The 25,422-nt window shown below is 44.1% G+C and overlaps 2 protein-coding genes across 4 annotated transcripts in view; one reads left to right on the top strand and one right to left on the bottom strand.

Moving 5' to 3' along the window:
* The window catches only part of SUN1 (Sad1 and UNC84 domain containing 1), an 80,049-nt gene extending 69,039 nt beyond the window's left edge, over window positions 1-11,010 (bottom strand). Inside the window, exon 1 of one of the 2 annotated variants that reach the window (XM_073543107.1) lies at window positions 10,859-11,010. The gene's annotated coding sequence lies outside the window, so the exon portion shown is untranslated. Of the gene's footprint in view, window positions 1-10,770 lie in introns of both variants that reach the window. The other variant, XM_073543109.1, reaches the window with a different exon arrangement.
* LOC141047800 (uncharacterized) overlaps window positions 1-25,422 on the top strand; it is a 42,769-nt gene that overhangs the window by 11,580 nt on the left and 5,767 nt on the right. Inside the window, exons 2-4 of one of the 2 annotated variants that reach the window (XM_073543116.1) lie at window positions 11,821-11,964; window positions 21,700-21,735; window positions 21,829-21,969. In XM_073543116.1, coding sequence (XP_073399217.1) covers window positions 11,821-11,964; window positions 21,700-21,735; window positions 21,829-21,969 — 321 coding nt within the window. The remainder of the gene's footprint in view (window positions 1-11,820; window positions 11,965-21,699; window positions 21,736-21,828; window positions 21,970-25,422) is intronic. The other variant, XM_073543117.1, reaches the window with a different exon arrangement.

Here is a 25,422-nt window from a genome sequence, read left to right as displayed (position 1 = left end):
GCATGCCCTCATTGTATAACTGTGGGGTCTGACCCATGGGATCCCCACCAAAACACAACTGTTAGCAGATACCCTTTAGTATCACTGCTGGGCTTCCAGTCGGGATCTTAACCCCTTTACCACCAAGGGTGGTTTGCACGTTCATGACCGGGACAATTTTTACAATTCTGACCACTGTCCCTTTATGAGGTAATAACTTTGAAACGCTTCCATGGATCCCGGTGATTCTGACATTGTTTTCTCATGACATATTGTACTTAATGTTAGTTGTAAAATTTCATTCATACAACTATTTTTACGGACCACATCACATTTGAAGCCACTTTGAGGGGTCTAAATGATAGAAAATACCCAAAAGTGACACCATTCTAAAAACTGCACCCCTCAAGGTGCGCAAAACCACATTCAAGAAGTTTATTAACCCTTCAGGTGCGTCACAGGAATTTTTTGAATATTTAAAAAAAAAAAAAAAAAATGAACATTTAACTTTTTTTCACAAAAAAAATATTTCAGGTTCAATTTTTTTTTATTTTACCAAGGGTAAAAAGAGAAATTGGACTGGAAAAGTTATTGTGCAATTTATCCTGAGTACGCTGATACCTGATATGTGGGGGGGAACCACTGTTTCGGCGCATGGCAGAGCTCAGAAGGGAAGGAGCGTCGTTTGACTTTTTCAATGCAAAATTGGCTGGAATTCTGATCGGACGCCATGTCACGTTTGGAGAGCCCCTGATGTACCTAAACAGTGGAAACCCCCCACAAGTGACCCCATTTTGAAACTAGACCCCACAAGGAACTTATCTAGATATGTGGTGAGACCTTTGAAACCACAATGACTTCACAGAAGTTAATAACGTACAGCGGTACAATTAAAAAATCATATTTTTTCCACAAAAATGATCTTTTCACCTCCAATTTTTTATTTCCCCAAGGGTAACAGGACCCTAAAAGTTATTGTGCAATTTGTCCTGAGTACGCTGATACCCCATATGTGGGTGTAAACGACTATTTGGGCGCATGGCAGAGCTCAGAAGGGAAGCAGCACCATTTGACTTTTTTGGCTGGAATTGCAATCGGACACCATGTCGCGTCTGGAGAGCCCCTGATGTACCTAAACAGTGGAAACCCCCCACAAGTGACCCCATTTTGGAAACTAGACCCCCCAAGGAACTTATCTAGATGTGTGGTGAGCACTCTGAAATCCCCCAGTGCTTCACAGAAGTTTATAATGCCCGGGCATGAAAATAAAAAAAAATCGTATTTTTTCCCCAAACATGATCATTTAGTCCCCATTTTTTTTTATTTTCCCAAGGGTACCAGGAGAAAATGGACCCCAAAAGTTGTTGTCCAATTTGTCCTGAGTACATTGATACCCCATATGTGGGAAAAAACTACTGTATGGGCACACGTCTGGGCTCGGAAGGGGGTAGCGACGTTTTGGAATGCAGACTTTGACGGAATGGTCTGCGGGTGTCATGTTGCCTTTGGAGAGCCCCTGATGTACCTAAACAGTGGAAACCCCCCATAAATGACCCCATTTTGCTAATGACCCCCTAAGGAACTTATCTAGATGTGTGACGAGCACTTTGAACCCCCAAGTGCTTCACAGAAGTTTATAACGCCCGGGCGTGAAAATAAAAAAATCATTTTTTCCCCCCCAAAAATGATATTTTTGCCCCCATTTTTTTATTTTCCTAAGGGCAACAGGAGAAATAGGACCCCAAAAGTTGTTTTGCAATTTTTCCTGAGTAGGCTGACACCCCATATGTGGGGGTAAAACACTGTTTGGGCGCATGGCAGAGCTTGGAAGGGAAGGAGCACCATTTGACTTTTTCAACACAGAATTGGCTGGAATTGAGATCAGACACCATGTTGCATTTGGAGAGCACCTGATGTGCCCAAACAGTGGAAACCCCCAATTATAACTCCAACCCTAACCCCAACACACCCCTAACCCTAATCTCAGCCCTAACCCTAGTCCTAACGGGAAAATGGAAATACATTTTTTTAATTTTATTATTTTTTCCCTAACTAAGGGGGTGATAACGGGGGGTTTGATTTACTATTTATGGAGGTTTTTATATTTGGCGGCTGTCACACGCTAAAAGATGCTTTTCATTGTAAAAATAGTTTTTGCATCACCACATATTGAGAGCTATAATTTTTCCGTATTTTGACCCACTGAGTCATGTGAGGTCTTATTTTTTGCGGGACGAGTTGACGTTTTTATTGGTATCATGTTCGGGCACGTGACATTTTTTTGATCGCTTTTTATTCTGATTTTTGGGACGCAGAATGAACAAAAACCAGCGTTTCATGAATTTCTTTTGGGGGGTGCGTTTACACCGTTCCGCGTGCGGTAAAATAGGATAAAGCGCTTTTATTCTTCGGGTCAGTACGGTTACAGCGATACCTCATTTAGGTCGTTTTTTTATGTTTTGGCGCTTTTATGCAATAAAAACAACTTTATATAAAAAAATTATTTTTGCATCGCTTTATTCTGCGAGCTATAACTTTTTTATTTTTTCTCTGATGATGCTGTGTGGCACCTAGTTTTTTGCGGGACAAGATGACGTTTTCAGCGGTACCATGGATATTTATATGCGTCTTTTTGATCACGCGTTATTGCACTTTTTGTTCGGCGGTATGATAAAAAATTTAAGGGGTTCGCTAAAGGGGTTAACTAATGGGACAGTTTTATAGGGCGGGTCGTTATGGACGCGGCGATACCAAATATGTGAACTTTTATTTTTTTTTTTATTTCCAAAAAATGAATTAGGAAATTTTTTTTAATTTAGCGATTTTTTTTAAATTATTTTTACACTTTTATTTATTTTTTTTTTTTTTAAACTTTATTAGGTTGTCCCAGGGGGGACAGATCAGCAATCTGTCACAGGCAATGTGCAGGTTTCCTCCTTGCCTGCGCTTTGCCTGTGAAGACTCAGACGTCAAGGTTAGATTTCAGAAAGGCAGATTTTAAGGGATTCAGAAAGAGAATTGGAGGGATCCAATGGCTGAATATCCTTAAAGACAAAAATGTCCAGGAAGGATGGGAAATCTTGAAAAATGAAATTCTCAAAGCACAGTTGTTAACAATTCCGAAAAGAGGGAAGAATAGGAAGCATTTAAGGAAACCAGGATGGATGAACACAGAACTTAAGCACATGCTAAAAAGGAAGAAAAAAATGTTTATAAAATGGAAAGAGGGAGGCATATCTAAAGAAGAATATAATGCTGTCTGCAGAACCTGCAGGGCACAAATCAGATTAGCTAAAGCTGAAAATGAGCTGAGGCTTGCAAGAGATGTCAAAAGCAATAATAAAGGATTTTGGGGATATGTCAAAACTAAAAGAAAAGTCAAAGATGCTATAGGATTTTTACAGGATGAAAATGATGAAATGGTAAGACAGGATGTTGAGAAGGCTGAACTTTTAAATTCCTATTTTGCATCTGTTTTCTCTCAGAAAGGAAATGCAACATCAACTGTTATTCACTGTCCTATTAAGGGAATAGAAGAATCCAGGATATCTATAAACAGAAAGATAGTGAGGAAACACTTAGCTAACCTAAATGAATTCAAGTCTCCAGGTCCAGATGAATTACACCCCAGAGTACTGAAGGAGATAGCAGAAGAAATTTTTGAACCCCTCTCCATAATCTTTGAAAATTCTTGGAGAACAGGAGAAGTGCCAGAAGACTGGAGAAGAGCAAATGTTGTTCCTATCTTCAAAAAGGGGAAGAAGGTGGACCCAGGAAACTATAGGCCGGTGAGTCTGACTTCTATACCAGGAAAGATCTTTGAACAAATTATTAAACAACATGTATGTCAATACCTGGATAAGAATGAAGTGATTAAACAGAGTCAGCATGGGTTTGTAACTAATAAGTCATGTCAGACTAACTTAATTTCCTTCTATGACGGTATCACTGATTGGGTGGATCAAGGAAATGCTGTAGATATAGTATATCTTGACTTCAGCAAAGCATTTGACAAAGTCTCTCATACAATCCTTATTGAAAAAATGACTAAGTATGGAATGGACAAGGCAACTGTTAGGCGGATTCATAACTGGCTTAGTGATCGGACCCAAAGAGTGGTCGTAAATGGCTGCACATCCAGTTGGAAGAATGTCTCAAGTGGGGTACCACAGGGCTCTGTCCTGGGCCCTGTATTCATCAACATCTTTATCAATGATTTAGATGAAGGAATTGAGGGTAAACTGATTAAATTTGCTGATGACACAAAGCTAGGAGGGATAGCTAATACTAGAGAAGAGAGAGAGAGGATTCAAAAAGATATAAATAAACTGGAGAAGTGGGCAGCAACTAACAGAATGGTTTTTAACAGGGAGAAATGCAAAGTACTACATCTGGGCAATAAAAATGAAAAAAGCATATAGAATGGGAGGAATAGGGCAAAGTGACAGCACATATGAAAAAGACTTGGGTATACTAATAGATCACAGACTGAATATGAGTCAACAGTGTGATGCAGCAGCAAAAAAGGCAAATGCAATTCTAGGATGTATTAACAGAAGCATACAGTCTAGATCACGTGACGTCATTATTTCCCTCTACTCCTCTTTGGTCAGACCTCATCTGGAATATTGTGTCCAGTTTTGGGCACCACATTTTAAAAAAGACATCAACAAACTGGAGCAAGTTCAGAAAAGAGCGACCAGAATGGTAACCGGTCTGCAAACCCTGTCTTATGAGGAAAGGTTGCAGGATTTGGGAATGTTTAGTTTGCAAAAGAGAAGACTAAGGCTGAGTGCACACGTGGCGTTTTTTTTGCGTTTCCGCGGCAGTTTTAACCGCGCGATTTTGCCGCGAAAATGCGAAAAATAAGCATCCCATGCATTCCTATGGGATTCCGAAATGCCGTGCTAATGCTGCGGTTTTTACCGCGGCGGAACCGCTTCGCGGTAAAAAACGCAGTATGCTCATTATTTTGCGGAATCGCGGCGATCCCGCACCCATAGGAATGCATTGTTCCGCTTCCTTCCCGCTTGTGGCTGTGCACACCATGCGGAAAGTAAGCAGAACAATTGCGGATGGTACCCACGGTCCGGAGGAGAGGAGACTGTCCTCCGGGCTTTGGGTACCATATCCCTGTAAAAAATAGAATTTAAAATAAAAAAATATTGTTATTCTCACCCTCCGACGTCCCGCGCAGCCTTCCCGCCTCTCTCCACGCTCCCGTTCCCAGTAGTCCTTTGCGAAAATGCCCGCGATGGCGTCCGATCTCGCGGGATCGCAAAGTCTCGCGGTAATTCGCGCGACGTCATCGCGAATTACCGCGAGACGTCGCGATCCCGCGAGAACTGACGTCATCACGGGCATTTTCGCAAAGGACTACTGGGAACGCCTGCGCTGGACGTCGGAAGGTAAGAATAACAATATTTTTTATTTTTTTTTTTACATTCTATCTTTTACTACTGATGCCGCATAGGCAGCCTCAGTAGTAAAAAGTTGGTCACACTCGTCAAACACTATGTGTGACGAGTGTGACCAACCTGTCAATCAGTTCTCCAAGCGATGCTACAGATCGCTTGGAGAACGCTAGCATTTTGCAAGCTAATTACGCTTGCAAAATGCTAGTTTTTCCGCGGGAAAATCGCGGGAATTTAAAATGCGATTTTTCCCGCGGACTGGAATTCCGGAATTCTCGCGGTAATTTCCGCGAGAGTTCCGGTACGTGTGCACTTAGCCTGAGAGGAGACTTAATAGCTGTCTACAAATATCTAAAGGGCTGTCACATTGTAGAAGGATCAACTTTATTCTCATTTGCACAAGGAAAGACTAGAAGCAATGGGATGAACTGAATGGGAGGAGACACAGATTAGATATTAGAAAAAACTTTTTGACAGTTAGAGTGATCAATGAGTGGAACAGGCTGCCACGAGAAGTGGTGAGTTCTCCTTCAATGGAAGTCTTCAAACAGAGGCTGGACAGACATCTGACTGGGATGATTTAGCGAATCCTGCTTTGAGCAGGGGGTTGGACCAGATGGCCCAGGAGGTCCCTTCCAACTCTACGATTCTATGATTCTAGGAAGCCAGCTTTCTGCAGGCCCCCGTCGCCATCTTGGATCCGGGGACCTGCAGGGAAAGAGCCCCCCGCAGCAGCGCTGCACATTGCGCTGCTGTGGGGGGCTCAGGGAAGCACGGAGGGAGCCCCCTCCCTGCCGATGCTTCCCTTTAACCCCCGGTACACTGCGATCATGTTTGTTCGCGGTGTGCAAGGGGTTAACGTGTCGGGGGCGGTCCGTGACCGCCCCTGACACATAGTGCCGGGTGTCAGCTGTGATAATCAGCTGACACCAGGCCGCCATCAGCGGCGCTCACCACGTGGGCGCCGCTGATCGCGCTAGACGTACTATCCCATCCATGGGCATAGGGGCCCGGGTCCCATGGACGGGATAGTACGTCTGATGTCAGAAAGGGGTTAAACCTCCTCTGGCAGCAGGAATGGACAATGTATCACCTATACAGCAAGAGACTGCACTCATCACATGAATGGACTTTGATGTATGGATCAAAGTACTGGACAAACACTAATCAGGCTAATGGAATCGGACACCACTCCCTGCAGGGCAAAGTGTCAGAAAGTGCCACCGTGAAGGAAAAAAGGGGAAATCAGAACTACAAGTGCTGTGTCCTCTTCATATACACATATATATAGGAAATACACATTTTACTACATTACTTAAGAAATGATGTTTGAATCCCTACCTCCACCAAAAATAAATACATTTTTGTTTCCATGGGGGAGTGTACCTAACTTCTATGTGACAAATCAGGTGTACTTGAAGCAGCATGGCAACGCCTCCTGAAGAGGCAGTGCGAAACGCACGTCAGGGCAGAGGGATGCCCGGGCTATCCACGTGTACATCACTGGCAATGTATACCCGATTATCGCTGCATCATGTACACCTGATTTGCCAGTAACTGCTATTCCATCCATCCGCTTCACAGCAGCCACATGTTAATGGTGACCAACGCTTTGTATATTGTTGCCCCCTGTTGACTATACAGGTTATGTATTGTATACAGCCCATGTTAGCACAGGATTAATGTCTCAGTGACAGCTATTGATTACTTTGTTTTTACTAATTGCTGCTTTACATAGTCACATGTTCTTCTGACACTATCAGTCCAGTGTTTACGTTTTTTTTTTTTTTGCACTTTATATCCTTTTACTCAGGATATTTATTCATATACATCCTTTATAATTTGACCCATGCTATTTTAACAGCTCGTGCTCTGTGGTATTCCATGGTATTATTGTCCCTTTTTTAGTGACTTAGCCTCTTTCTTATCATTGTTTTATATGATCATATCAATAAAAATTATTTTTTAAGAAGTACCTTTTGGCCACCACAGCGTTTTACTTTGTGGGTTACCAGTTCTGTGAAATATATATATATATATATATATATATATATATATATATATATATATATATATATATATACACACACACACACACACACACACACATCTAATATATAAAGCTCAAGTGTGTGTATGTCTGGGATTGGCATCCGCATCGTCGCAGCTACAGCCACACGTCTGGACCCCGAGAGCGTCCTAAGCTATGTTGTGAGGCGAAATTTTAGCCCCGCGCGTTCCAATTCCCCAAACAATTTTGCCCCTATCTACATAATGGGGAAAAAGTGTGTGTATCAAGCCCCGCCCCTCATTATGATGTCATAATGGTTGCCATGGTGACACTGATGTCATCATAGGTTGCAAGCCCCGCCGCTCATTATGATGTTATAATGGTTGACTATGGGATGGAGGATGTGTGATGGGTGTATGGGCTCGGGACTATGGGATGGAGGATATGTATGACGGGTAAATGGGCACGGGACTATGGGATGGCGAATATGTATGATGGGTATATGGGCACAGGACTATGGGATGGAGGATATGTATGATGGGTATATGGGCTCGGGACTATGGGATGGAGGATATGTATGATGGGTATATGGGCTCGGGACTATGGGATGGAGGATATGTATGACGGGTAAATGGGCACAGGACTATGGGATGGCGAATATGTATGATGGGTATATGGGCACAGGACTATGGGATGGAGGATATGTATGATGGGTATATATGGTAATGGGACTATGGGATGAAGGATGTATGATGGGTATATGGGCACTCGACTACGGCATGGAGGATGTGTGATGGGTATATGGGCATGGGATGGAGGATAATTATAATTTGCTATAACCACAGTTATTATGCCCGGGCAGCGCAGGGCTCTTCAGCTAGTGTATATATATATATATATATATATATATATATACACACACACACACACACACACACACACACACACACACACATATACACTGTGTTCCAAATTATTATGCAAAAAATATTTCCTCATATTTTCTCTAAATTACCTATCTGAATTGCAGTCATTGTTAATTTCCAGTCATCTAATATTCTAGTATAATTGCAATGTTTTTGAACAAACTGCCTATGAAAACAGTATATTTTTAAAAATAAACACTCAAAATGCATGTTCCAAATTATTATGCACAGCAGAGTTTAACCTTTTTATTTTGAACAAAAAAATGGTCAATTGTGAAATTATAAGCATTATCAGCATATTACAAAATGAAATCAAACAGTTTTCAAGTCAAAACTTTCTTCTAGGTGATGTTACATTTGCACATAGGACCCCTTGTTGGAAAGAAGCTTCTGAACTCTCTCGTCCATTGAATTTGTCAGTTTTTGGATGGTTTGTGCTTCAATTGTTTGGCATGTGGACAGAATACCCTCCCAGAGCTGTTGCTTAGATGTGAACTGCCTCCCGCCATCATAGACACTCCTTTTGATGATGCTCCAGAGGTTCTCAATGGGGTTGAGGTCAGGGGAAGATGGTGGCCACACCATAAGTTTGTCCTCTTTTATGCCCATAGCAGCCAGAGATGCAGATGTGTTATTTGCAGCATGAGACGGTGCATTATCATGCATGAAAATGATCTTGCTGCGGAAAGCACGGTTCTTCCTCTTGAACCATGGCAGGAAGTGCTGTTTTAGTAACTCCATAGATTATGGAGTTCATCTTTACCCCTTCAGGGATCCTAAAGGGGCCGACAATCTCTTTCCCCATGATTCCAGCCAAAACATTACTCCACCTCCTCCTTGTTGGCGCCTTAGCCGTGTTTTCATGGGGTGTCCATCAACCAGCCTTCCACCACTCCATCCATCTGGACCATCGAGCGTTGCACAGCACTCATCGGTGAACAAAACAGTTTGGAAGTTAGTCTTCATGTATCGTTTGGCCCACTGGAGCCGTTTCTGCTTGTGTGCAGTGGATAGAGGTGGTTGACAGGATGGCTTACGCACGGCTGCAAACTTCTGAAGGACCCTGCATCTTGTTGTTCGGGGGACGTTGGAGGCACCAGCAGCTTCAAAAACTTGTCTGCTGCTATGACAAGGCATTTTTGCAGCTGATCTTTTAACCTGACGCAATTGCCTGTTGGAAAGAGTCCTCAATTTTTCCTTATCAGCACGCACACGTGTGTGCTGGGAATCAGCTACATACTTCTTGATTGTGCGATGATCACGATGAAGTGTCTTGGCAATGTTGATTGTAGTCATGCCTTGACCGAAATACTCCACAGTTTGTTGCTTCTCAGCAGCCGACACATCCTTTTTCTTTCCCATTTTGGCAAAAAATGTAGGCTGCTTAATAATGTGGAACAGCCTTCTTAAGTAGTCTTGCCTTTATTTGGACACTAATTTGCACAGGTATCTGCAATTGCTTTCAGTGATATAAAGAGCCCTGACACACATCACCATCAATGAGTGTAAATGACAAACAAAAAAATTCTAACCGTATCACTCCTAAACTCTTTTTGCATAATAATTTGGAACACAGTTATATATCTCTATCTCTCTCTATACACACACACACACGTAAAAAAAACGTAGCCAACAGAAAAAAAGATTGCTTTTTTAAGTTGCTGCACCTTCCCCCCTCCCCAAAAGTTGCAATGCAAAGTGATCAAAAAAAGTCACGCGTACCCCAAAATGACACCCATAAAGAGAACAGCGCGGCATGCAAAAGTCAAGCCGTTGTACAGCAGAACATCATTACTAATAACACACTGATTTCAGAAAACGTCAACGCACAAACCAGAAATTATCTTTTTTTTTTTTTTTTTTTTTTTGTAAAGTTTCGCCTTTTGGGGTTTTTTTCTAAACCACTGTAAAAAAAAAATAAAATAATAATAATTATAAGTTTGATATTGCCGTAACAGTTAGAAGCCAGAGAAAGTTCTGGCGTGTCGGCGGAGTAAAACGCCGACTGTCTGCCGGGACGTCTCACACGCTCGTTTTGCTGCAGATTTCCCCCCTCTCCTCAGTACAGGGGACACTGACACTTCAGAATTAAATCTGCAAGGGAAAAAACAAAATAATAATAAGCGGCGTGTGCACGAGACTCAGGGGCCTCCGTCACTTTGCTGGGAGCAGGAAATCATTCAGGCTTCCAACAAAACTGCACAGAAAAAAAATGCCACGTGTGAACGGTTACTTTTTTTTTTCTCCAACAGTTCAATTTTTTTTTTTTCTTAAGAATGGCTGATGTGACCCAAAAGTACCAGTCGCCCGGGGAGGAAAAAAAAAACATTTCTGCTCGAAAAGGAGCAGAAAAAAAACTAAATAAAAGTCTGCAGCACAGCTCAGGAGCACTAAGTGTCTGTCAGTAACCCAGCAGCCAGATATCTCCACACATACATACATAGAGCTGCCGCCTGTCCCGGGCTACTCTCGCCGCAGCTCCACTCCTACGTCTCCATCACCGGTACTGAGCACGTGACACCACTCACCGTTACTCCTAGCGCGCTCACCCCCCTTCCTACTCCTTCACACGCTATCGCTTTCTCTGACGTCAGCACGCTGGGCGGGGCTTTCAGACGTGCGAGCCGCAGGGGCTGCGCTTTGCGGCGATCGCGATGACGTCACCACGTCCGCAAGGAAGGTGACTTCCGCCCGCTTCATGTGCTGGAGGAAGAGTCACTTCCGGTTGCAGCTTTTTCAGAGGCTCTGGTGAAGGAAGCTCTGTCCTCCCTGCATGTTTCCATAGCAGCAGTTTCCAGCCTCTTTAGTTTTACCCCTTTGTTTGACAAAATGACTAATAAAGCAAAAAACAAGTGACAACAACATAGTATCACTATGAATGCGTCCATCGCTGATAAGCTTCCCCCCCAAAATGTGGGCGGCTGGCAAATCTCAGTGGCACCAAACGTGACCTGGAAAAGGGGATTGATGCCGCCAATCCGTATTCTCCACAAGGGGTGTAAAATAAAATTAGGAAAACATGAATTTTTATACTGCGCAAACCTTTTGCGACAGTTTTACCTCAGATTTGTGGAGCCGTCTGATTCATGAATCAGCCCCTACACTTGTTGCACCGACCCCAATTATATAGTCGACGGCGGTTTTGCAGCACAGAGAGTCGTGAAAAACGAGAAAGCATCCTCCTTACCAATCATGGCTGTGACCCAAGCAGATGTCCACTGGTCCTGATTGTTTTACTGTGGCACATAGGTGTTTTTCTAAAATCCTGACATAATTTAATAGTGTAACTGTGATCAGGGTCCACACTCATCCGACACTTGTATTTTATTGTGTCATTCCTTATGTCAGTCCCATTCCTGAGACATTGTCCTAGAAGTATTGGTGGTTACCATTGTTGTGAGTGTTCGTTAGCAGGTGGTGGTGGTGGTGGTGGTTGTTTCCTTGTCACTTCTACAATCAGGGCTCTCGGACTAACCGGTCTTGTTTTCAGTCCTCCCACCCAGCTCAGCACTCCAGCTTCCATCTCCAGATCGTACAACGACACCATCAATGGAGAAGACTCTGTTACTCTTTGTGTCTCTCGTCCTGGTGGTTGTTGGGGCAGAAGACAAGCTTCCTTCACATGTTGACCGCAGTAAGTTTTCTGACTACGTGGATAGGGAAAACTCTTTATGATGTAGCCATAAAAATATTTACAAGGGATTTTCAATACTGAGAAAGACATAAAAGCTTTCACTGATGACCTTAAAAAAGCCAACAGTGTCCAGAGGGATCACAACATGGTCTAGGACACCATTCACACTTCAGCTTTGTCCTTCAATCAACCATCATTGTCGGCTTGCCATCATTGCCACTATATTTACAGTTAAGGGGTAATTAAAGTGCCACAAATGCCTTCTTCATATTTCAGGACAATAATGGCTCATACACAGACGCTGGGTGGATTCTTTATTATGACGCCCTACAGGCTGAGTCAGATTCCTCATTGGCAGAGATATTTTTCACTACATGATTTCCCCTGTTTTCTCTTACCGAGTTCAAAGACATAATAAGTCATTGGCATAAATGCCATAACCATGGTGCCGAGCACGGTTATGCCATGGTTTTGCACTAGTGCATTTAGTTTGTTTCGACGCAGCTGCATGATTTGCGGCTGCTAGACAGCCTGAATACATGTGGGGGTTGCCTGTTTGTTAGGGAATCCCCACATGTATTCTGGCTGTCTAGCAGCCGCAAATCATGCAGCTGCGTCGACACAAACTAAATTTCAAGAGCACGCCAAAATACTCGGAGGACACCCGAGCAACGAGTATACTCGCTCATCACTATTTTGCACCCTTGTCACCATTACCACATTGAGATTGTCTCTAAAATGTAAGAACAGGGGTCCCCAAATGCATCGCTTGCTAGCCACATGTGGCTCACAGACTCCTGATGTGTGGCTTGTGGTGGTCTGCTCAACTGTATTGTTGCCCACAGAATGGAGGCTCCCTGGGCATTAATAATTGGTAATCGGTACTCATGGGGCATTATTACCTTTTTTAGGGGTACTTGGGAATAGTTAATTGTTTAAGGTGTATTATTGTTTCGTAAGGAAGGACTCGGGGGGAATTATCAGTACTTTATAAGGGGCAACATTACTTACTAAGGGGGGCATTTAAAGGGCATTATTATTTTTAAGGAGGCATTTAAGGTGCATTATTACATTATAAGGGTCCCTCAGTCCACTACGACTTTTTATGGGGACACTCGGGGAATTCCTTCTTATAGGTGTGTATTATTTTATTTAAGGGACCACCAGGGCATTATGTAATGCTGGTGGGTGTTGACCACTGCACCATCTGTCAGGCTTACCCTGGAGGGGAGTGACTCGGTGTCTACCAGGTCTTCACTAGAGCCTCTGGTGGTGAGGATAGGCTGGGCAGCTGATAGACACCAGGAACCACTACTGGGTAGTCCTCAGGACTGCAGCAGCTGACCGGAGGGTCAGAGGTGCAGGGACGATATATAGGAGGGCGAAGACAAAGATGTGGTCAGGCAATCTGGAGTCAGGGCAGCGCAGGATCAGAATGTGTAGCCAAGGTAAGGAGCGGAGAGGTCAGTTAGGACGGATATACAAGCCGGGTCAATAACAGCAGAAACAAAAACACATGCTCACAAATAGGACACTAGCAGGCAAATTGACTAGGTTGGAACCAACATTCGGACCAGGAGGGATGGGAGCGGAAGAGCTGCCTAATATGAAGCCTGCTAGCAGCACAGGATTGGCTGGGGACCTTGATCTCTGCAGGACACAACAGCAGGGTTAAATTCCTGCAGAGGCCACCTCTCCCCCCACAGCCAAAGGGAAACTCATTCAGATGCAGCAGTGCTGAGGAGTGCTGCAAGATGGAAAATTCAGTGAGTTTACACATGTACCTTTTTAGGGCAGACTGCAGAGGAAACATCATATATGTTAAGGGTAAAGACATTTTCAGCAGGCTTGTTCCTGGAGGATTTAATATTACTAGCACACTGTGGACTTGTTAGGGACGGCGGAAAGCACTAAATATAAATAATAGGAAGTGCGTTCGCTGCCCGAGGTAAACCGTGCAGTAGGTGTAACAACCGCTGCTGAGTAATGGCAGACTCACTATATGGCGGTATACTGCGCTCGGTTTAAACGTCACCCGAGGTGCGCAGAGCGGACTCTGTTAACCTCACAGAGGCGCTTTAGTACAAATAAAGCATAAACACCGAGTCTGTTAGCGTCACAGGTCTCAGCTGGCATGCACACACGGTATATGGACACAGGACACGGCCTAAGGCAGAGGTCGGTGTCCGACTTGACCTACCGTGTGCGGCGTCACTACTGCGGACCCCAGTAAGTGCTGCTAACTGCAGCGCGGCGGTAACTACTGCCGCTGTACGACAGTAACGTGAGGCAACACACTATCGGACGCTAGTGTAGCGGTGCGGTATGCACTGTGGCGTATGGCTTGCCACTGACTGGCGCTGACTATAACTCTAATTCCCTATCCACATGCGTAATATCAGAGGGAAGGGGTTTCATAATGAGTCAGTCACCAGAATCATACATCCATCACCATTCACACATAGCAAGTATAGTATATACTAGCGCATGGGCGAGCGGCCATTCGAGCCTTTTACAGCCATGCGCTTCCGGGACCTTCCAGACCTCTGAGATGGGCCAATCCGATCAGGACAAGGACCTGAGCATGTGACCCCCGATCTCCACTGGGAGATCGTCTCGTGGGCATGCCCAGTAGCGCGGCGAGAGGTCTTAGCCTCTGGAGTGGTTTCCTGCAAAGCAGGTTGCGCTACCACTGCTGGTTCAGAGGTGGCAGCAACATCCAGAACCAGAGAGCTGGTTTGAGCAGGGCGCCTGGATCACCGAGACTGCTGTGCAGGTCCCTGAGCGGTCGGAAAGGGATGGGAGACCGCTGGATGTATGGCTATGGATTCCCGCTGTGCAGCTGCAGGAATCCAACGCCCAACAGGACTGGCGGCCACAAAGTCTCAAACATTCTTGGATTCATGTCTCCATCACAGGATTCTCCTCCTCCTAGTTGAAGCCAAGATCTTATCTGGAGGGACTTTTCCTACAAGAACAGGAGCTGTTTCAACAAGCTTAGCCTGGACTTGGGCAAGACAGTTGGTAGAACACGACGATCTTCATTCTAGCACCCGACTGGTGGACCAGTCAATAACAGGCTGTGTGGACGAAACATGGAAGGCAGAGCTAGGCAGCACATAAAAAGAGATTTTTTCTGACTACTTGGTACCAATTTGCAGGGTGACAGGTAGTGTGACATAAAAACTAGGCTCCACCAGAGATTGTCTGTGAATGGAGGCAACAACCAGGGGATGAACAAGCTGTTGCATAGGAAGCTGAAGCAGATGACCAGCTCAGGATGGATGAGGTTGGTAACAAATCCAGAGTCTAAATGGGCTGTCCCGGGGAGAGTACTCTTTCCCCAAATCAAGGTGAGGGGTCAAAAGTTTTGAATTTCTATCTTTCCAATCTAGGAGCTGGAGGTCTGCGGGTCTCACTGGGCACTGACGAACATAATGTCCCTTACTTCCACAGAACAGAAAAAATATATAAAGTGGTCTCAGTGAGAGAAACAAAATAGGAATCTTGTGGGTATGATACCTTTTAATGGCTAAAAATTATAGTGAATGATGTTACAAAGCAAGCTATTGGGACTGCTTACGTCCCTTCATCAGGCTGATATAACAAATATTTGAAGAAACCTTATTTATATACAGTATAAAGCACAGGCATGGTGTGATACATGGACATTTCAATAAACAAACACTGAGCTTGAAGAGAGAATCCTTAACTAATGCTTTATGCTGTATATAAATAAGGTTTCTTCAAATATTTTGTTAAAATAGCCTGATGAAGGGACGTAAGCAGTCCCGAAAGCTTGCTTTGTAACATCATTCACTATAATTTGTTAGCCATTAAAAGGTATCACAACCACAAGATTCCTATTTTGTTTCTCTCACTGAGACCACTTTATATATTTTTTTCTACTGGCTAACACGGTACTAGACCATTTTTTTCATTTTACTTCCACAGTACATGCATACATTGTCATGATACTTTCACTGTGCTCTTGTACAGAGAGTTTGGCTCACTCTACCTGCATCGGTACTGAAAACTTAGAACCGATCTGAGAGGTTCCCCGAAAAAAAGAAGACTCTTGAGTCTGTTCTAAAGCCTGCTCATGAAAACAGGGATCAATTTTAGTAGCAAGGTGTATAAGGGCATCCAGACAAGATGGTAGCTCTCTTCCTGCCAACTCTTCCTTGATACGACCAGACAGGCTCTGCCAGAAGGTTGCCAGCAGGGCTATTTCATTCCAGGCCAGCTCTGCCGCCAAGGTGCGGAAGTGTAAGGCGATCTGAGCCACTGTATCCATGCCCTGTCTTAGAATCCCGCAGGGACGAGGCAGAAGAGGTGCATCCAGGTTCCTTCAATACTGCCCGGAACATCTTGAAGAATCTCCCAACATCACAAGTCTCGATACCGCCATACTCCCAAATGGGGTTGGCCCAAGCAAGGGCTCGTCCGAACAGCTGAGAGACTATGAACGCAATGTTGATCTGGTCCGAAGGAAAAAGATGAGTGTGGAGAGTGAAGTGGATATGACACTGGTTTATGAAGTTAAGGATCTCCTTGGGATTTTCATCAAAGCGGGACGGAAGTGGAAGCTGAAGCTTATTTGCTCCACCAGAGACTGGAAATCCAGGCGGCTCCCCTGGAGACTGTGTTGATGCTGAAGAAGGCGGACCTATCCCGGTTGAAGTGTGGGACAAGGAGGACATAGAAGTGGACAAACTTTTCAGCTGAGTTGCCATCATTCTAATTGCCTGTATCAGCTGATCTTGACGCTCCCGTTAAGAACGTGCCACCTTGCACAAGACTTGTACTAGAGCCTGGGTCCTGATTTATCAGTGGGGTCCATGGCCCAAACGTAATGTGATGCTAGTAGTTGTGGACCCACTGTGCCACAGGCCAGACTTACCATGGAGTGGCATGATTAGGTGTCTACCTGGTCTTCACTAGAGCCTCTGGTGGTGACGAAAGGCTGGGCAGCTGGTAGCCACCAGGTACCACTCATGGCAGTCCCTGGGACCGCAGCAGCTAACTGGAGGGTCAGAGGTACAGGTTCGAGAGGGTGAAGACAAAGACATGGTCAGAGGGCCTGAGGGGGCATGCGAGTTACTGCTGTAACACATTATTGCTTTATTAGTGGGCACATGGAGCATTTTTACTTTGTAGGTTAAAATTTCCCTAGTGCCACCTTACAAAGTGGCAGAAAGGGGACTTTCACAATTTATTATTATACAATGGGACTTGCAACTCTATGTAGATTGCATGAATGTTTGCATGAAGTGAAACTTGCAGAGAAAAATTATAATTGAAAGATTGATAGCTGTTCTGTGTTTTGAAGACAAACCTGGATCTGGCAGACAAATACTGATGAAATCCTGATCAAAAATACTGATGTGTGAATAAAGCCTTATAGATGAATGGTGCTCTAAGGGCTCATACTCACTTGCGAGAGACTCGCACGATTCTAGTGCGAGTCTCTCGCATGAAAACCTGGCACAGCCGCCGGCACTGGGACCGGAGCGTGCGGCTGCATAGAAATACATGTAGCAGGCACGCTCCGGTCCGAGTGTTCCAGCGGCTGTGCCAGGTTTTCATGCGAGAGACTCGCACTAGAATCGTGCGAGTCTCTCGCAAGTGAGTATGAGCCCTAAAGGAAAGAACAGGTGGGGACCCCTGGGTTAGAGGGAGATTTTAAGCATCCATTTTAGCTATGATTAGATTTACAAGAGAATTCGTGGCAGAAATTTGAGGCGCCATCCCAGTTTTCCTGTCTGCAATCCAGCTCTAATCCTCTTTGGTAGGTGCAACTAATCAGGCTTTATTTAGCACAAGTTTTCCCAACTGGTCTATTTAGAATTGTGATTCTTGTGTTTTGACCTGACTTTCTCCCGAACCATTCTTTTGGATTGACCCCTGGATGACACTTGTGGCAGCCACAGAGACTTAAAACATTTTTCGAGCATGCCGAAGACACTCGGTTAGCACCCGATCATACTGGGATAACACCTTATCCCGTGGTTACATTTAGTCATCAGTGATACTGAACTGATATATATCGATGACCAGATCCCGCAAATGTGAACCATCCTCTACAAACCAAAATGTTTTTCAGCGGCCAAATGAAAAGGTTTGTAAGCAAAGAGGGATTTGTGGGTTAGGTAAAGGATTCATTGCTTAGGGTAGTGGTTACATCTTGTGTTACAGATGTATCTCAGGTTTCTAAGCACATAATAACTAGTCCCGTCACCCAATTTCTTACTAGTTTTGGTGTCGGATTGTAAGCTCATTACTCTTTATTATGCAGGACCTGGCAATCACATCTAGTTCTTTGTATCATAATCAAAATTTCCTTTATAGCCAAGACTTCAGAATAGGCATGGCCGCCCAACCAGTCCAACGAGGTATTATGATGTACACACCGCCTCGGGTATTAATTCAGGGAATGTAGATACCTGCAACTAAAGGGAGTGTTAATTCCAGTATTTCTACAACTTTCTGTTTCTAGTATGTAGACAGAAAAAATAAATACCGTAATAATCATTTACTTTGAAGATTTCAGTATTGTGGATCTAGCAGAAGCTTTAAGAGACTGTCAGCTTCCCCGGGCTTCCCAGTGTAGACAAGTGGATGTAAGGTGACTGACGTGACCAGTAAATAGACACATTTTAGTGACTGTCTTCAGGACATAACAGCAAAACACTGTGTTTCTGCCAAAATTAACTCATGAATGTTTTGTTGTCAGAATAAGAATGGTAAAATTTGGTCATAAGATCACATGAGAACTAAAAGCGGTCAGGTGTCAGTATTACCTACTGACGCGTTTTACATTCTAAGATGAGAGCTTCATACAGTGTCTAAAACGCATTAGTGAATCATGTTTTTACATTCTCATACAGGTGTCAGTAATACCACTAACGTGTTTTACGTTCTAAGACCAGGGCTGTATGCAGTGTCTAAAATGTGTCAGTGGATTATGTTTGTACATTCATACAGGTGTCAGTATTACTACTGGCGCGTTTCACGTTCTAAAATCAGGGTTGTGTACAGTGTTTAAAACGCGTCAGCGGGATCGCTTTACATTCACATACAGGTGACAGAATTACCACTAATGCATTTTATGTTCTAAGATCAGGGCTGTGCACAGTGTCTAAAACGCGTCAGTGGAACGGCTTTACATTCACATACAGGTGACAGACTTACCACTGATGCGTTTTACATTCTAAGATCAGGGCTGTGTACAGTGTCTAAAACGTGTCAGTGGAACGGCTTTACATTCACATACAGATGACAGACTTACCACTAACGCGTTTTACATTCTAAGATCAGGGCTGTGTACAGTGTCTAAAACGCGTCAGTGGAATCGCTTTACATTCACATACAGGTGACAGAATTACCAGATACGTTTTACATTCTAAGATCAGGGCTGTGCACAGTGTCTAAAACGCGTCAGTGGGTTATGTTTTTACAGTCACATAAAGCTCAAGTGTCCTCCTATAAGGTTGCAGAGTGCGTGCTCAGTCACTGCTCCATACTATGACCTCCTCTAATAGTTATGATCTATCCTGTGCTATTGGTTGGAAACCCTCTGTAATGTGTTCTTTTCACCATGTTGTCCTCTACAGTTAGGAATACCAGGCGCACATCTACAGCACAAGCGTGCCCAGTGTCTTGAACAGCTGGATGTCCTCAGTAATCTCGATGGACTGACTGCTATTGAGAGAAGCGATAGCCGTCAGGACAGCTGCTTGTTTGTGTTTTGTAAGCCACAGATAGATAAATTATTGTGAATATACCAAAAGGGTTATTTATTCTATTTAAAAAAAAATAATAATAATTGTCCCAACCAAATTGGATTAGCAAAAAAGTATAGTATAGTGACTTTTCTCAATGCCCTCGTCACTGCTCCATCTCTGATATGTGACCAGGAGTCAGACTGGTGTCTTTCATGGCAACTTTGTCTCATTTGATAGATAAATTGTCATATGCCCAAACATTGCCCGAAAGTGCCAAAAACTAGGCGCCTCCTTTCTGTGAAACTTGCTGTCACTGCCTGTTGTCAGGTATAATCCATGTCTATTAGCAGAGACAACGAGACGGATTGCAGGAAGTGCTCCTGCTCTCCTGCTCGTCAAACTGCATACAAGCATAACAAAGAAGTGGCCTTTCAGTTCTGATCATGCAAGCCATTGGACAATAGCAGGTGAAGTGCATGATGGGAAGTGATGGAAAGTTCCAGCACCTATAGTGCTGGCAGAATAAAGATAACAAGGAACCATCCTTTGAAAAATAGTGCATGGTGAGTTGCAGAGCATGAAAATCAAGAGTTCTTGCTCATATTAAACTGGTATGTGCACCAAAAGTAGTTTGTAACTTGTTTTAGGAAGCTAAAGCATCAAGGTCATGTTTCTCTACAGGTTTTATATGAAAGGACAAGTAGTCTTGAAACCTTAGCCAACATGCCAATGCAGTAGCTGTCTGGAATGATAACACAGATCCGCTTAATTGATCCCGTACCTTCCAGATTATGTTCATTCCATGGGCAGCCCGGTGGCTCAGTGGGTAACACTTGCTTTGCTGCGCTGAAGTCCTGGGTACAAATCCACCACGGACAACATCTGCAAGGAGTTTGTATCTTCCCAGCCATGTTTGCATGGATTTCCTTCCGGTTTTCGTATACCTATACCCTTACTGGTGTATGGGGGTCCGGGCCCCAGGGGCAGGAGGATCCTGCCGGTGCAGACTATATGAAGGACTGCACAATGGCATGACTCCGGGGCCACTATTCTTGCAGAGCGTTGTCCTATCCACTTGCACAGACAATTGGCCGGACAGGGATGTACCTTACATGCTTTAGCAATATACACTTTTGCGTCTTAAGTCGGCCATACACGTTTGACTGGCTGCAATCGCGGACCAGCTCTACCTTAGGCCTCATTCAGACATCCAGTTTTTGCGTATGTGTGTTATCCGTGTTTTTCACAGTACTCGTATCTGTGATTGTCAGTGGGGCCATTCACCTGTCCATTTTTTTTTCCTCAGACCAAGTGATCCACAAAAAATATCAGAGGCGTCCAAATTTGATCCAAGGGTCGGATCAAAACAGGAAATTCAAGTCAAATGGTACATGAAACCAATCGGAGCGCACTCAGTTGTCATCCGAGTGCCCTCCGATTTTTCAATCAAACTCGAAATGGAGGCGATTTATTTTTTTTGTTTCTCTACGTATAAGAAAGTTGGATGACATTTGGATCACAGTCTGATAATAATCAGTTTTACACGGAGACGCTCGTTGTGCCGACTGCTCCTGTATTTTGTCATAGAGAGCGCCGCCAGACATCTCTGGCAGCAGCTTATTTTTTGGGAAAACTAAAGATTTGGCAGTTTGAATTTGGACATTTCAGATCCTTATCTCCCTCGAAAATAAGCTGTCCGTGGCTCCTGTACACAGAGTATTGGCTGAAGCCATAGATATCGGCGGGCTCGGCCAACATTCATTGAATGCACGAGGGGCTTTAGGCTCAATAAAATATTAAAAACACATTTTATTTTAGCCGGAAGTGTTCGTGCGCCCTATATGAAGAGATATAAGCAATGTAACATTGCTGTTTTTCTGAATAAATACAGTAATAGTATAGGATTTTCTTTCATCGTTCACGGTTCTTGGCCAATGAGTCATTCTCGAGCGCCGGAGATGTGAACAGCAAAATTTTCACCGTGTTTTGTTTATATTTTTGTTTTCAGGAATCTACTGTGAAACCTGTTTAGCGACTGTGCAAGGTACGTACTCTCACCACCCGACTCACGTACCGCCATTTATGGCTGGGCGCTAATCACATTGTGTTTTATGGGCTTCCTGGCCATGTCTTTCAGAGATGAAGAAAGCAGTCAAGGTGCACGCTGCAGAGCTTAGTAGGACAAAGATCAGAGGCAAAATGCTGGAGGTGTGCAAGAGTCTCACGTTTGAAGAAAAGCATTTAGCCGAGGCCAAGACTTTCTGTAAACATTTGCTAGGTAGGAGTTCATTACGAACAGGAGAAGTGCATTGAAGCAGTATGAACCGCAGAGGCCACAGAAGAAACCACAAGTAACCAATTTTATGAATCCATATGAATGTAGACACAAGGCAAATATAGTAATTGTCACTGGGTGTATTAAAGAAAAACCTAAAACAACTACTGATTTAGCACTAGTGCTCCACAGTTCATTCTTTTTTTTTTCCAGTTAAAGGGGCCCTAAGCTCCAAATTTGCCGACCTATGTGCTATGAGGATTCTCTGGTGCCAGGAGCAGGCGGTCTTCGACAGCAAGTTTGTGAATTGCATAACTCCGGCCACATTCCAACTAGACTGTATCCAGTCTCACACAATACACTTACATTGAGCGAGGTCAGATACAGTCTAATCGGCATGTGACCACAATTATGCAAATCACTCTCTCAGCAATAGCAAAGCTGAATCCTCAGTGTGCAGGGCGACCGATGTGAGGGTTTACAAGGCTGCAGTCACATGGAGTGACTGCAGACTTGCCACTTAGGACCAAACAACCCCGTGGAGAGACAGGATGAATGCTGGTAAATGACATTGCCAGTTTTGCCCACCTAATATAGTAATTTAATTTAAATGAAAAAAAATTCCTTTTAACATATTTTTGGAATAAAAAACATTTTTCAGTCGGATTTTATTAAATATCATAGACTGTTTGGCTTCTACAGCCTTTATGTATCACAGTACATAGCAGACTGCAGAATAGGTTATGAATGAATCTGTCAGTAAGCTCACATGACTATAGGGTCTGTAACCTGAGCTTCTAGACTAATATACGACCAAGTGAAAGTTGAATTTTGATTATAATCTCAGGAGATCATTCAATAGAAGCTAGAGAAGCAGAGGTATAACTAGGGTTTGTGTTCGGCGTGGAGAGGGGGGAAATATTTCTGAGTGGGCCCTTAAGTGGCTGGTACTATGGGCACACTGACTGGTACTGAGGAAAAGAAAGAATAGAGAGCGCAAAAAAAGAAAACAGAGAGAAAGAGAGAACAGAGAGAGAGAAAGAGGGGAAAGAAAACAGAGAGAACAGAGAGAAAGCAAGGAAGAACAGAGAGGGAAAGAACAGAGAGAAAGAATCAAAGATAAAAAGAGAACAGAGAGAAATAGGGGAAAGATAGAAAAAAAGAGAACAGAGAGAAATAGGGGAAAGATAGAAAAAAAGAGAACAGAGAGAAATAGGGGAAAGATAGAAAAAAAGAGAACAGAGAGAAATAGGGGAAAGAGAGAAAAAAAGAGAACAGAGAGAAATAGGGGAAAGAGAACAGAGAGAAATAGGGGAAAGAGAACAGAGAGAAAGAGGGGAAAGAGAACAGAGAGAAAGAGGGGAAAGAGAACAGAGAGAAAGAGGGGAAAGAAAAAGGAAAGAACAGAGAGAAAGAGGGGAAAGAAAAAGGAAAGAACAGAGAGAGAGAGAAAGAACAGAGAGAGAGAGAGAAAGAACAGAGAGAGAGAGAAAGAACAGAGAGAGAGAGAAAGAACAGAGAGAGAGAAAGAACAGAGAGAGAGAGAGAACAGAGAGAGAGAGAGAAAGAACAGAGAGAGAGAGAAAGAACAGAGAGAGAGAGAGAAAGAACAGAGAGAGAGAGAGAAAGAACAGAGAGAGAGAGAGAAAGAACAGAGAGAGAGAGAGAAAGAACAGAGAGAGAGAGAGAAAGAACAGAGAGAGAGAGAGAAAGAACAGAGAGAGAGAGAGAAAGAACAGAGAGAGAGAGAAAGAACAGAGAGAGAGAGAAAGAACAGAGAGAGAGAGAGAAAGAACAGAGAGAGAGAGAAAGAACAGAGAGAAAGAGAAAGAACAGAGAGAAAGATTAGAGGGAAAGAAAGAACAGAGAGAGATTCTATAAAGATACTATAGCAGCCGGGCTCCCATTGTAATGCCCACCTGAGCCTCCCAATGCAGGACATATGATTCGCTCACATGGCCGGCATCCCCAATTCCAAGGCGATCCCACTGTCCGCGCTGTCGGAGGACACAGTGATGGATCTGAAGCATTCCCTGAAGTGCCTCCATGGTTCCGTCACAATCTCATGAAATTACCTCATTTCCAGTCAGTTTCCAGCACATCACTTCCGGTGGACCGTCATGTGCGAGTTTTAAAGTGCTCCTCAGGGCTCCGCCATGTACTCCTGTGTCCGCGGGAAAAGTAAGCTCCCGGCCGGGACAGACTCTCAAAATTGGGACTGTCCTGCTGGATCCGGGACGGTTGGGAGGTATGAATGCTCCCCACCATACACCTTGTACACACACGGCTCCGCACACCTCATACACGCATATCTCTGCTCTGTACACCTCGTACACACGCGGCTCCGCCCCGGACACCTCGTACACACGCGGCTCTGCTACATCCACCCTGTAAACCCCTCCTGACCCCACACATAAACTTTACCTCATCCAGTGTGAAGTACAGTATTCAGTTGTACAGGACATCTTGTTCTCCAGACCTCCATTTTTGTGCTTGCGACGCCATTGTGTTGTTTACAAGTTAAATTTTGTAACTTAACTAGGTGAAAGTTCACGGCTGTAATGAAACCAGACTGTCCCAGTCCGAGCAATATATGAGATATGAAACCCTGAAGAATGTGCTATTGTTCTATTCTCTACGTCACGTAGCTAGGGACATGTTCCGATTTTCTTGCAATACTATTGGCTTATAAAGCGAAGTATTACCATGATGCTATTGGTAGTTGAGAACTTTGCATAATTAAGCAAAAGATTATAAAAGTGACTAAAATAAAGGGGACTAGTGATCTGCCTTGATCCTCCCGTACAGAGACCCCCGTCTCCGTGTGGTCATTCCCAGTTGCTAGCAACGCCCTATGAACTAATTTGGAAATCACTGGATCAACCGTGAAGGGTTAATTTAGCCCTCCCTCAATAGCACCCTCAACACCAGCACCATGACAACAGCACAGAAGAGTCGTGCATACACGGAGGCCCCTGATCATGTGACCCCTGACTCCTCCCCTCCTGTGACCTCATCACAGGTCCTGTGCACACAGAGCAGCATAGCGACGTGATTGCAGGATGTGAGGGGCTGCGGTGGGTCTCTCTGGGAGGGCGAGGATGGGGTCAGTGTATGGGGGGCGTGGCGGCTCAGTGCAGTGCCGGAAAAAGACTCCCGGGCAAGACACAGGTGGGGGGGGTCAAAAACGGGACTGTCCCGCGAGAATCGGGACAGTTGGGAGCTATGAGAGTAGGACCCATGTTGGAAGCTTTTTTTTTTCAAAAGAGGCATTGTGGAAGTTAAGAGTTCTGGTCCAGGGATTGCGGACTGCCGCTGAACTAGTATCATGGAAACTCATCTTTACTGTCATCAAAGAGGATTTCCACCCAAAATGTAATGTTGGATAATATATCCATTGATTATTCTGAAGTACCATAACTAAAGTTCAGTCTTCATCATTTATTTACTTACCGA

Source organism: Dendrobates tinctorius, unplaced genomic scaffold (genome assembly GCF_039654945.1).
Source record: "Dendrobates tinctorius isolate UK_male_01 unplaced genomic scaffold, ASM3965494v1 ptg000129l, whole genome shotgun sequence".
NCBI classification, from domain to species: Eukaryota; Metazoa; Chordata; class Amphibia; order Anura; family Dendrobatidae; genus Dendrobates; species Dendrobates tinctorius.
This window is presented reverse-complemented; position numbering and strand designations above follow the sequence as displayed.